This window comes from Balaenoptera acutorostrata, chromosome X (assembly GCF_949987535.1).
Source record: "Balaenoptera acutorostrata chromosome X, mBalAcu1.1, whole genome shotgun sequence".
Classification (NCBI taxonomy): Eukaryota; Metazoa; Chordata; class Mammalia; order Artiodactyla; family Balaenopteridae; genus Balaenoptera; species Balaenoptera acutorostrata.
This window is the reverse complement of record NC_080085.1, coordinates 58,502,038-58,516,131: the sequence shown is the minus strand read 5'-3', so window position 1 is coordinate 58,516,131 and position 14,094 is coordinate 58,502,038. Positions and strand designations below refer to the sequence as shown.

At 36.5% G+C, this 14,094-nt stretch overlaps 1 protein-coding gene across 5 annotated transcripts in view; it reads left to right on the top strand.

Moving 5' to 3' along the window:
• Positions 1–14,094, top strand: part of OPHN1 (oligophrenin 1) — a 594,537-nt gene that overhangs the window by 464,202 nt on the left and 116,241 nt on the right. For all 5 annotated transcript variants that reach the window (XM_057538773.1, XM_057538771.1, XM_057538772.1 and 2 more), the window contains 3 exons: positions 7,524–7,608; positions 12,425–12,483; positions 13,652–13,757. In XM_057538773.1, the coding sequence (XP_057394756.1) occupies positions 7,524–7,608; positions 12,425–12,483; positions 13,652–13,757 (250 nt within the window). The remainder of the gene's footprint in view (positions 1–7,523; positions 7,609–12,424; positions 12,484–13,651; positions 13,758–14,094) is intronic.

Sequence of the window (14,094 nt, the reverse complement as noted above, 5' to 3'; positions counted from 1 at the left end):
TTTTCGGGTGGACAGTTATGTCATTGATAAATAATTCTTACTCTATCTCCTTTCCAACAGCTTTAAGTTTCCTGTTCCTTGTTTAATTACATTAAATGTCCTAGCTGTTCACTGCCTTTGCCATTCATTAAAATCACCTGGAGAATTTAAAAAACAACCAAGACTCACCTCCAGAGGTTCTGATTTACTTTACATAGAGAGGAGCCTGGGCATTGTTATTTTCAAAGCTTCTCAGAGATTTCTAGAAGTTAGGTTTGAGAATCATTGTTCAAAACACTCTGATCCAATGATAAGTAGTAGTGGTGAAAGAAGGATTCCTTTCTGGCTTCTGATCTTAAGCTTTAACTATGATATCAACTGATCATTTGAGACAGATTCAATGGTGTACTGGATGCGCTCATACTGGCTCATGAGACCTGACTTTGCACATCTTTTCCCAACTTCAAGTTTATTGACATCATGTGGTAGCTTGGAATTGGCCCCACTCCACAGAATTTGGCAAATGCTGCAAATCAAGGCTCCCCTCCTCTCCCAGCATACCATTGCAAATATTTCCTTCTATTCCTAGTCTAAGGATAATTTTTATCTTCATTACTATTTGAGTTTTATTGAAGCCACCTTTCATCATATTGACAACTTATCACCAAAGTTTTAAAACTTTCTATTTCTTGCAGTAATTTTTTTTTAGAGGGATGCCTGTATTCTGATTCTTCAGAGTGTTTCCCTTCTTTTGAGCTACATTGACTTTTCCTGGCCCTAATAACTTTTCAGTTTGTTGTTTCTATTACATTATAGACAAGGAGGAGTCAAATTTGGGTTTCTAAGATATTGGTTTGAGTTCTTGCTCAAAAGTTTCAGGTCCAAATGATTAGAAAAGCGAAACATTATTCCAACAATCACTGCTGTGGTAAACCTCAGATTCAGAGGGTAGTTCGTTTGGGTGGAAAAGAAAATCTCAGTCACTAACTTAGAGGAATATCTTGACTGCATGTTTCTCCAATAATTCTCTATAAATACTATCTTGTCACAAAGATGTGCATAAGAATTAGGCAATATAAAGCTGAAATTGGCATTCTCTGAGAAGTAATTGGAATTCAGAAACCATAGTCATGTCAGTTACATGCAGACCCATATGTTTTACAATCAAATGAGCTGAAATTTGGGTAGATAGATTCTTTTGAAGATTAAAAAGCCTAAATGCAACACATGGCTAAATTGATGGCCACTTTACTTTCGCTGAGAATGGACAGGCCTTGGGCAGGGCCAAGATTTTACACATATAAGGCTGCAGTAAGCTTCAGAATATACCAATTACCAATTTATATAGGAGGATATTATTCTCAGTCAAGCAATTGAAATGTTGGTTCTATAGCTGGGAATCTTTTGCCTTTACTTAGTGCAAAAGGATGAAGCTTACCTACTTTATGCCAGACACTCTTCTGAGAGAAAAGGATTATATAAGGGGAAGCACAGGCACAGGCTTAAAGTGGTTGCCCCTCTGGAGGGCATAGGCACTAGACCTTGTGGGCATCACTACAGCACCTTCTCTGCCAGCATGCAGAGTGCAAGAGCTATGGAGGTGTGACTACTTCCACATGTATTTTGATGGGTGGAGGCAAAGGGCTGTTGTAAGCCATGGCCACCACAGAGAGTCCCCACTGGTGCAGTGCCCAGTGGAGCTGTGGGAATGGGGCTGCCTCCATTACCCCAGACTAGTAGAACCACATGTACGCAGTTCCAGCCTGGGAGAGTCACCCGCACTGAACTCTGACCCAGGAGAGCTGCAGAATGTGCTGTGCCGACCAAGCCATGGGAGCAGGGCCACCCAAAGCCTTGGGGACAGGACCACTACCCCAGTGTGTCTAGAAGGCAGGATCCCCAACCAAACTGGCCTTAAGATTTGGGACTTGCTCAGTACCAGTACCGCTTTCTATTTTCCTATTTCTTCCTTTTGGAATGGGAGTGTTTGTTCTATACCTGTCCCATATTTGTATTTTGGAAGCACCTAACATGCTTGATTTCGCAGGTTGCCAGCTGGAGAGCAGTTTGCTTCAGGATGAATTATCTCACCAGTATCTGATTTAGTTGATATTTAGATAAGACATTGAACTTAGGCATTTTTTAAATCATAAACTTTATTTAACCCTGTATATTAAGAATATTACCAATTTAATATGTAATATAACAAATTATTACTGAGATATTTTACATTCCTTTTTGTACTAATTCTTCAAAATGTGGTGTCTATTTTATACTTACAGAATATCTCAACTCCAACTAATCACTATTTTTCTTTCCATTTTTATTGAGATATAATTGACATATATATGTTTAAGGTGTACAAAATAATGATTTGACTTACATACATCATGAAATGATTACCACAATAAGCTTAGTAAAAATCCATAGTCTCATATAAATATAGCATAAAAGAAATAGAAAATAAGATTTACTCTCTTAACAACTTTCATATATAACATAGAGCAGTGTTAATTATCTTTGTCATGTTGTAAATTACATATCTAGTACTTACTGATTTTATAACTAGAAACTTGTACCTTTTGACTACCTTCATCTAATTCCCCCTTCCCTCATGCCCTGTCTCTGATAACCACAAAGCTGATCTCTTTTTCTCTGAACTTGTTTGTTTGTTTTTGAAGTATAATTGACCTACAACACTGTGTTAGTTCTTGGTACACAAGATAGTGATTCAATATTTCTGTACATTTGAAAATGATCACCATGATAAGTATAGTTGTCATCTGTCACCTTACAAAGATATTACATAATTATTGACTATATTCCCCACACTGTACATTTCATAATGTAACTAGAAGTTTAATCTCCCTAACCTATTTCTCTCCTCCCCTCAACCACTACTCCACTGACAAGCACCTGTTTATTCTCTTTATCTATGACCCTGTTTGGTTATGTTTACACGTTTGTTTTGTTTTTTTTAGATTCCACATGTAAGTGAAATCATACAGTATTTGTCTTTCTCTGTCTGACTTGTTTCACTTAGCATAATACCCTCTAGGTCCACCCATGCTGTGACAAATAGCAAGATTTCATTCTTTTTTATGGCTGAGTAATATTCCACTGTATATATATACCATATATTCCTTATCCATTCATTTGTCAATGGACACTTAGGTTGAACCTCCTTACCTTGGCTATTGTAAATAATGCTGCAATGAACATATGGGTGCATATATCTTTTCAAATTAGTGTTTTCATTTTCTTTGCATAAATACCCAGAGTGGAGTTTCTGGACTTTATGGTAGTTTTATTTTCAATTTTTTAAGGAATCTTCATATTGTTTTCCATAGGGGCTGCACCAGTGTACATTCCTACCAACAGTGAATGAGGGTTCTTTTCTCTACATCTTCACCAACACTTATTATTTCTTGTCTTTTTGATAATAGCCATTCTGACAGATGTGAGGTGTTAGCTCATTGTAGTTTTGATTTGCATTTCCCTAATGATTTTGAACATCTTTTCATGAGCCTGTGGCTATCTGTATATCTTCTTTGGAAAAATCTCTATTCATGTCCTCTGTCATTTTTTAAATTGGGTTGTTGGTTTCTTTGAAGTGGAATTGTATGATTTCTTTTTTATATTTTGAATATAAAAATAATATATATATATTATCCTTGTTGGATATATCCTTGTTGTGTGTGTGTGTGTGTATATATATATATATATATTCTTGTTGGATATATCATTTGCAAATATCTTCTCGCATTCAGTAAGGTGGCTTTTCATTTTGTTGATAGTTTCCTTTGCTGTGCAAAAGCTTTGTAAGTTGATGTAGTCTCACTTTTTTTTTGCTTTTATTTTCCTTGCCTGAGGAGACATATTCCAAAAAATATTACTAAGACTGATATCAAAGAGCCTACCGCTTATGTTTTCTTCTAGATGTTTTATGGTTTCAGGTCTTGTATTTAAGCCTTTAATTCATTTTGAGTTTATTTTTGTATATGGCATGAGAAAGTAGTCCAGTTTGATTCTTTTGCATGTAGCTAGCTGTCCAGTTTTCCCAAACCATTTATTGGAAAGAGGGTCTTTTCCCCATGGTATATTCTTGCCTCCTTTGTCATAGGTTAATTGACTATATAAACATGGGTTTATTTCTGGACTCTCTATGCTGTTCCATTGATCTATGGGACTGTTTTTGTGCCATTACCATACTATTTTTATTACTGTAGCTTTGTAGTATAGTTTGAAATCAGGCCATGTGATATGTCTACTTCTGTACTTCTTTCTCAAGATTGTTTTGGCTATTTGGGGTCTTGTGTTTCCATACAAATTTTAGAATTTTTTGTTCTACTTTTGTGGAAAATGCCATTTGTATTTTGATAGGGATTTCATTGAATATTACTTATATTACTGTTATTTCTTTCTAGTTCAATTTCATATTGGTGTAAGGTTTTATTCTTTTGAATTTATTAAGGTCTGTTTTATGGCCCAGAATGGGGTCTATCTTAGTGAATGTTCTGGATGAACTTTAGAAGAATGTGTATTCGCTTTTGTTGGATGAAGTAGTCTATAAATGTCAATTAAATCCAGCTGATTGATGATGCTGTTCAGTTCAATTACTTACTGATTTTTTACCCGTTGTATCTGTCAATTACCATAAAGGGGTGTTGAAAAGCACATGTTTCAGTGCTTTTTTGTTGGATGCATATCTTTTAAGGATAGGTATGTATTCTTGGAGAATTAATCCTTCTATTTAATGACCCTCTTTATCCCTGATAATTTCCTTGATCTGAAGTCTGCTTTGTTTGAAATGAATAGAGCTACCTCAGCTTTGTTTTTGATTAATGTTAGCGTGGTATATCATTCTCCATCCCTTTTTTAATCTATATGTCTCTTTATATTTGAAGTTGGTTTCTTGTAGATAATATATAATTAAGTCTTGTTTTATAATACATTCTGACAGTCTATGTATTTTCATTGGTGTATTTATACCATTGACATTTAAAGTGATTATTGATATAGTTGGATTAATACCTACCATACTGGCTACATTTTTCTGGTCATGGTCCTTGTTCTTCGTTTCTTTTTTCATTTTCCACCCTTTTTCGGCCTTCTCTGGGTTTAACTGAGTATTTTTTATGATTCTATTTTTTCTCTTTGTTAACATATAAATTATACTTTTTTAAAACTCTTTTTTAGTGGTTGCCCTTGCATTTGCAACATACATTTACAGTTTATCCAAGTCCTCTTTCAAATAATACCATACCACTGCACTGTTAGTGCCAGTACTTTATAACAGAATGTTTCTAATTCCTCTCTTTAATCCCTTATAACATTTTTGTCATTCATTTCACTATCCATAAGCTATAATCACTGAATACATTGTTGCTATTATTTTAAACTTTTACCTCTTAGACCAGTTAAGAATAAGAGTAATAGTGTTTTGTTTACCATCATTTATTCCTCCTCTAATACTCTTCATTTCTTTATGTAAATATGAATTATTGACATATAGGTTTCTCTGTGAAGAACTTCTTCTAACGTCTCTTGCAAGGGAGATCTACTGGTGACAAATTTTCTCAATGTTTGTTTATTTGAGAAAGTATTTCTCATTCACCTTTGAAAGGTAATTTCTTTCTTTCAGGCTGGTCTTTTTTTTCTTTTAACACTTTAAATATTTCATTCCACTCTCTTCTTGTTTACATGGTTTCTTGAGAAAAGTTGGAATAATTCTTATTGTGCTCTTCCTTCAGTAAGGTGTTTTTTTCTTCTGGCTTCTATCAAGATTTTTTCTTTGTCTTTGGTTTTATTCAGTTTGACTGTGGTATGCTTAGGTGTAGATTCTTTTGATATGTATCCTGATTGGTGTTTTCCAAGATTCCTGGATTTGTGGTTTTGTGTTTATTATTAGTTTTCAGAAATTCTCAGTCATCATTGCTTAAGATATTTCCGCTGTTCCTTTTTCTCTTTCTTCCCCTTCTAGTATTCCCATTGCATGTATGTTACACCTTTTGTTATTGTCCCACAGTTTTTGGATATCCTCTTCTGTCTTTTCCTTTCTTTTTTTTTTTCTCTTTGCATTTTATTTTTGGAAGTTTATACTGACATTTCTTTAAGTTCACTGATTATTTTCTCACCTGTGTCCATCAAAGGAATTCTTCATTTCTGTTATGGTGTTTCTGATTTCTAAAATTTCCTTTTGATTCTTTCTTAAAGCTTCTATCTCTCTGCTTACATTAATCCAACTCCTTTTTTTAATGTTGTCCACTTTACCCATTACAGTCCTTGGTATATTAATCGTAGTTGTTTTAAATTCCTAGTTTGATAATTATAAAGTATCTGCCATATCTGAGTCTTATTCTGATGCTTTCTGTGTTTCTTGAAACTTTTTTTGTCTTTTAGTGTTTTCTTGTAATTTTTGTTGCAAGCCAGACATTATGGGTAAAAGGAACTGAGGTAAATGGGTCTTTAGTGTGAGGTTTTATTTATCTGGCTAGAGTTTAGCCTGTGTTTTTTGGTTGCTGTATCTGTAGGTCTCAGGGGCTAAACTTACCTCTGGTGTCCTTGTTTTTATTTCCTCTACTGTCTTTTGTTTTCCCTAGAGACTTCTTAAATATTGTCTGAGAAGAATAATTCTTTTAGTCATATTCCCTTGTTATTATCCAGGAAGCCTGTTGATATGGTGGTAAGGTGTGAGGGGAGGGGTAGTGTTCTACAATTCTACAATTATGTCTCAGTATTTTAGTGAACCTGTGCTTCTGGCCTGTGACTTTCACAAGTATTTCTCAGTTTTGTTTCAGTTTTCCCCCTTAGAAGAGACAGGAAGGGATTTCATTTCTGGAATTGGGAATTTCCCCCTTCCCAGGTCAGTTAAGCTCTGGTAAAGTAGTTTCTCTTGAGGGTAGGCCTTATTAAGAAGAATGAAATGCTCTGTGCATATTTTTAAATGGCTAATTTTCTTATCTCCTTCTCAGAATTACAGTAACATGAGGGAATTTTTCTCAGATCTTCACTCTGAGGACCTGATAGGGCTCCTGGAGGTAAAACTCACAAAAGCTTGGGAGTCCCCTAGGACTGGGCCTTCTTAAAATTTTTAACTCTCAATCTTGTCCACACTGAGCCGCTAGCAATTTGCCAATTACAGATTGGATTTTCCTAGCCCTGTACTGTTTCCCAAGGAGTTTTCTACCCTTGGGCTTCTGCTCTATAAGTTTTGATTCTCTGTATCTGCCTGTCTGTTTCTTCAGTTTGCCTTATGACCTCAGTTCTCTGATGGAACTAAGAGGAGTTGACTTTCAGTTTGTTCCATTGTTTTTTCTTATTGTGTGAATGAAAGAGGTGGCTTCCAAGCTCCTTACATCCCTAGTTCAATATAAGGGAATTTTTGAGACCTCAAAGACATGTTTGTTGTAAAGTTTTCATCTTTTGAAAACTGGTCAGAGTAACCATCTTTTAATTAATGCACTTTATTTTTCTTTTAAAGGGATAAAATGTAAGATCTTGTGGAATGTTAACTTTTTTATCATTTTTTTCTTCTCAAATAGATCCTAAATGTCCAGGAGATGTTGATTTTCAAAATAGTGACTGGGACATTAAGACAATCACCAGCTCCTTGAAATTCTACCTCAGGTATATCTGATATGATTTAGACCATTCCTTTTCAGAGTTGATGAAATATTTCTGGATGGAGATTGGAGTTAATGTGGTCCCAATTTTGGGAGGTTGGGTAGGATTGCTAAAGAAAATAATAGTGAAAAAAATTTCTGTCAAAGAAGAATGTGCATTAGGAGACTTTTTAAAATTTGGGAATTTAAGCAAGGGAAGCATCAAAATAATAGAATAGTTATTGAAATATGGCTTTTTTGAAGAAAATTGGCTTTAAAAAAGATTATTTAAAAATCACGCCCTTAAAATAATTGAAGTTTTGCCATTGTGCACAGATAGGGTGATGTCACAAATGGGCTCACTAGTAAAATCAGGAGTTGTGACATTTCAAGGTTGTTAACATGTTTTAGTGGATAATAACCATTTTGAAACATTAAATTGCATTTACACAAACATAATTTGTGTATTTGTATGTCTTTTGTTATAATGGAAATAAAAACCAAAAAACTACAACCATAAAAATGTTAGAACTGAATGAAGTGGTGGCAGTCGGGAAAGAAATTAACTTACAAGCAAAATTTGGGGATGCACAATGATGATGAATATATCATTCAGTTTATTGGCATAGATTTATATTACATAAAAATATTTGTGACATATACACTTTTTAAAGTCATTCATTTCTTACCATTTTCTGTGTCCCATGTATGCACCATACTTTATGTGGTAGAATGTCTTCTTTTCAATTACTGTACTCTTTAGACGTTAAGATAGGTACATTAGCTATGGGAAATATCATTAATCCAAAATAGATTGGGTCCCAGATATTGCTATTAAATGACCTTCTGCTGTAGCATCATCTTAGAACTTTAAGTAAACATGAATGCTCTTTCCAGGAGTATTTCTCCTGCATATGCCAAAGAAGAAAAGCACTGGCGTTGGAGGGTTTATTCCGTGCTAGGCTGTGTTCTAGTTGCTTACGTTGACAATATCATTGTTTTTTTCTCACAATAATCTTATAAGATAGGTGTTACCATACTCATTTTACAGATGAAGAAATTAAATCATACCCCTCCCCCATTAAGTAATATTCATGATCATGGCTCATATTATTTGAACCTAAGTATCTCTGACTTATAAGGCCACTGGTATTGGAGCACCTTATTCCCCTATTCCCCACTGCCCAGGGGCTGTGACCTTCTTGGAGTTGCTTGGGTAATTTAAGAAAGACAGAGTAATCTGCTATGCATACTTTCAGGAGACTCGTGATGATGAGAATAGTGCAAGTAAATAACTCTGTGTCTCTAGCCTACTTAAAAGGAGTTATTTTTTTTCAGAGATTTATATAGAGTAAATCCCTCCGACATTACATCTTTCCCAGCTTATCCCATAACAAGCAGTGTAGCTCTTTTGAAAGATGAGAAGATCGAGCCTGAAAGTTTGAGTGGCCTGTAACCCCAATAAGAGATATTTGTTCTTAAGTGTCATATCCATGAACATTTAATATGTACTAGCCAGTCAGCACCCTTTAGATTTCTTAAATGTGTCAGTATTTTCATAGTGGACTTCCTCCATCTGTGTTCTAGGCACCTAACTCACCCCTTGTCTCCAACATTTCTAGAAAATTACTCTAAAAACCATCCCTTCTCTCTTCTGTATCTTTACCCTCTCTCATTCAACAGGCTCTTTCCTCTCAGCATGTAAATATGCTCCAACATTACACATCTCTTTGCATTCATTTATTCTACCATTCACTAAACCATTCAGTAAACATTTCCTGACCTACTCTATGCCTAGCATGGTGTCTGGCAGTAGGCATATAGCTGTGAGTAGATATGACCTTAAAAAGGTTATAGTCCAGTGAAGTGGACAGACAAAAGACAAATAATTATACAAATATAATGTGCTATGATTAGTGCTCTGAAGGAAAAGTGCAAGGTGCTATGCAGTCATATAATAGGAAGGCCTAACTTATTCTGATTTTTAGTTTGGAATGAGGTTTGAATTATAACTTGGAGTCAACTGGGGGTGGGGGGAGGCAGTTCCAGACAGAAATAACTTCATATGCAAAGACCTTGAAGCAAGAGGAAGACCCTTTTAAGAAACTACATGTACCAGTTTATGTGGAGTATTGAGTGTAGACAGGGAGGGAGAGATATGTAGGGGCCAGATCATGCAAGGCCTTTTAGGACATTTTAAGAATTGGGGTATGAATTTATATTAAAAGGAATGAGAATATATTGAAATATTTTTAAGCAGGAGGTTATATGATGAGATTTGCATTTTGAGAAAAACATAGAGAGAGGCAAAATAAGTAGAGGTGGAAACCAATTAGCAAGCTATTGCTGTGGTCCCGGAAAGAGATGATGCTTCTGTGTGGACTAGGGAGTAGTGGTGGGGATAGATAGAAATAAGCATATTCTAGAGATTTAGCGAGTAAACTTGGATATGAAGATGGAGGAGAGGGAGATAAAAGAATGGCTTCCACATTTCCGGCCCATACAACCAAATGATGGTCATACATTTACTGATTTGGGAAACATAAGAAAATGACTAAATTTGAGGGATATGACAAGTTAGGTTTGGATATGTCAAATTTGGGTGTCTGAAGAAATCAGGACAAGAATTTTAAGTAGGCAATTTGATATATAGGAAATATATAGGAATGAAACTCAAGAATTCTGGGCTTGAGCTAAAAAATTGAGAATCATCAACAGTGTAGATGATAATTGGAGGCAGGAGCTTAGATGAGATTGCCTAGTGAGATATTTCACCCCTTCCCAATCTAGCTTCAGTGTATGAAGTAATATACACTCCCTGTCTCTGCTTCTTAATGTCCCAGTTTACTCCTTAACCCACTGCAGTCTGACTCCCGCCCCCTCTGCTCTACTGAAGCTGCTCTTGCCAAGGTCACCAGTGATTCCCTCAATTCTAAACACAATGGACAATTGTCAGCCTTTACCTTATTTGACCTCTTTGTAGCATTTGAAGCTGTTAACAAGCCCTCCTTGAAACTTTTTCTTCTTTTGGATTCTGCTAATCCATTGCTTTTGGATTTTCTCTCACCTCTTTGACCATTTTTAGAAGTCCCTTTTATGGACTTTCTACCTGGTATTTCCTAAGGCTTTCCTCTCTTTTTACTACACTGAGGGGATGGAAAATTCAAATATCCACAAAAGCCAGGACATGAAAATGACTGAAGTAGACTGCTTTCATGTTAAACTTGTTGCATATAAAACCTTTACTTGCATAGCAATCCCTTTGTTTATATATAAACAGCAATATTCTTTACTTCCACAAATAACCATATGGACCCAATATAGACAGATCTTTCAGTTTTTCAATAGAGGCAGACAATATTGATTTTTATGTGAAATACACAATTTTTTCATATTCTGATGACTCATTCAATTCCATTTCTTTTTTACACACTACTCTGGACAGGGAAGAAATGTTGAAAGGTCTCATGTAGCTGTTGGCTGCCAGTTTGTCATCTTTCCTTGAGCAGTGGAATCTGTTCTCATGGTTCTAATCACCCTCCTAGGTTCATGATTTCCACATCTACTTCTCAGATTTAGAAAGGCACTCCATCCATCTTCCTAATAAACATCTGCCTTTGGCTATCCCAGAAACCCTTCTGACATAGCATCTCCACTTCCCTCTCAATCAATTTCTAATCTATTCAGTCACCCAAACCAGATTACTCTCTCCGTCACCAACATATGCAATTGTTGATGGAGCTCTGTCTTTAATGTCTTTCAAATGACTCTCCACATTTTCTTTCTATCCCTAATGGCACTATTTTTGTTTAGGCCTTTATTATTTCTCACCTAGATTACTACAATAATAACAGTGGCAAGCAGTATAACGTAGTGATTAAGAACATGGACTTGAGACAGACTGCTAAATTCTGCCACTTACTAATTGTGTGGTCTAGGATGAATTATTTAACTTTTCTGAAGCTCAGTTTCCTTATCTATAAAATGGAGATAATAACAATATCTACCTTACAGGGTTGTCATGAGAATTAAGTGAGTAAATATATATAAACCACTTAGTGGATAGTTTGTTATTATTATTATTATTAGTGTATTACTTCCTTCCTCTGAGCCATGCATCACCTACATTTTGTATATGGAACTCTCCTCAACTAGACTATTAGCTCCTTGGAGGTCTAGACTTTGTCTAACTCATCTGGATCCCCAATACCTGGCACAATGCCAGTCACAAGTAGGGGCTCAGCCAACATTTTTTTTTTTTTGGCTGCAGCACACAGCAAGCGGGATCTTAGTTCCCCAACCAGGGGTCGAACCCGTTCCCCCTGCAGTGGAAGTACGGAGTGTTAACCACTGGACCACCAGGGAAGTCCCTCAGCCAATATTTTTTGACTAAATAAAGAAACCTATTTGAGGCTCAATTTCCTTCTCCATTAAATGGGGATTTGAATTACTGCTTCACCTCACAGGATCTTTGGAAGGATCAAATGGGAGGACAGATATAAAAGCACTTTGGAAACTGAGGAAGTATCCAACTGTAAGGACTTCATAGTAGCATTCATAGTGGGTCCAATTTGGAATTTTGCAGGACTGATTTGTGCCTCTTTTCACTTTGGGGAACTAATTGGAGACCCTGCACAAGGTCTCAGCTCATACTTTTATAGGTCTTCTGTCGAATTACTAGCAACTAGGATTCCTCTGACCAAGTTTCAGATGAAGAGAGAAATGTATGTAGTCGTTAATCTGTGGAGCTCAGAAACTTCAGGCTTGCTGCTCACAGAACTGCGCATCTAAGGCCTTGCTACTCCCTCCCCAAAGGAACTTACAGTCTTCATTTATTTCAGGAATCTTTCTGAACCTGTCATGACCTATAGACTTCACAAAGAGCTGGTCTCTGCTGCCAGTAAGTATTTATGTTACTTAGTTAATTGTGTTGTCCTCGCTTCTAAGTAATGTTTACAGCAACAAGCCTAGAAGACTGCTTGAGGGAAAGTGAGGGAAAAAACAAACATATACACAGATTTTGTCCACTGTCAAATGAGAGTATTCTTACTTGCTAACTCAAGTGTTGTATTATTTTTCATAAATCAATGTTAGTTGAGTGAATTGGAGAAAACTGGCTAACGAGGGATATGACAGGTCTGAGGACTTTATTGATTGATTTGCCTCTTACATCAGAACAAGATGGCTCACATTGCCAGGGGACAGCAAAATGTTTCCATTACAGTTACTATTTCAGCATTTTTTCAGCACTTTGCCTTTTCAAATACTTTTCAATTGTGTTGTGAATTATTACTCCTAATCTTTTAGTGCTAGCATCACATTTTTTTAGATGATAAGACCGATGGTGAGGGTGGAGGGGTACATAGGAAATAAGGCATCTAGAATCACTCAAAAAGTTGGCAGCTGAAGAAGCATTAAAAGTTTTGGCTGAGGCCACTGTATGAGTATCCCTCCCTACCTTGATGTGACTCTTCTGCATTATGCCTTGTATGGTATTTAGGAAAAAGATTCAGGGGATTTGTCTTCATAATGAATCTTTGTTGAGGCAAGAGAGCTTTGATCTTTACTCTGAGGTCTCTCAGTGATTTTCATAGGAACCTAGAGGCAGAAGCATACCTCCTAGTTCCACAAGGAAAGTGGGTGGGCAAGGGATTCCAGCTGGAAGTTTGCATGTGGAACTTTAGGAGCAACCTGCTGTATCCAGAATTCTGACTTGCTCTGAGACAGTCTCGTCTTCTCTACTCATATTTCTTTTCTCTTCTCTCTTCTATTTCTTCATCTTTCTAGGCCTATTTCTTTGTTTTCAATCTATGTTTTTATCTTTTAGTCAGTCTCTCTCCCTCCCTCTCTTTCTTTCAGTGTCTTTGTTTCTTGGTCTCTCTTTGTCATTGTGTCCCTGTGTCTATATATATCTCTCTCTTTTCATCTCTTTGACTCTATGTGTCTCTGATTGTCTGTGTCTGTGTGTGCACATGTGCGCCTGTGTGTGTGTGCCTGTGTGTATATGTATGAGAGTTTGCTTGATCCAATTGCCCAGAAGGCAAAACTATCTCTCTGTTCTCTCTCAGAGTCTGACAACCTGGATTATCGGCTGGGAGCTATTCATTCCTTGGTATATAAGCTACCAGAAAAGAACCGAGAGATGCTGGAACTTCTTATAAAACACTTGGTCAAGTAAGTAACTTCTAGGTTTTCAGGAAGAGTTCCTATTAGAGGGCTGGCCCACATGGTAGCACTGCAGATAAACTGTCTGTCAGCTCATTAAGTCCCAGCCCCCAACTGCTTCATCCTGGGCAGTCTGAGTGCTCTGTGAGAAAGGCAGTTTTCCCTTTACCCTTATATATATCCTCTCAGGGTCATCATGCATCTTAGTTGAGGGGTTGTCTCAGTTGAATGGTAACACCAGGTAGAATGGTGGCTGAATACAGGCTTTGCTGTCAGATAAACGTGGGTTCAAATCCCAGCTGTGTAATATTAGGAAAACCTCTCTTAACCTGTTTGGTCATCTATA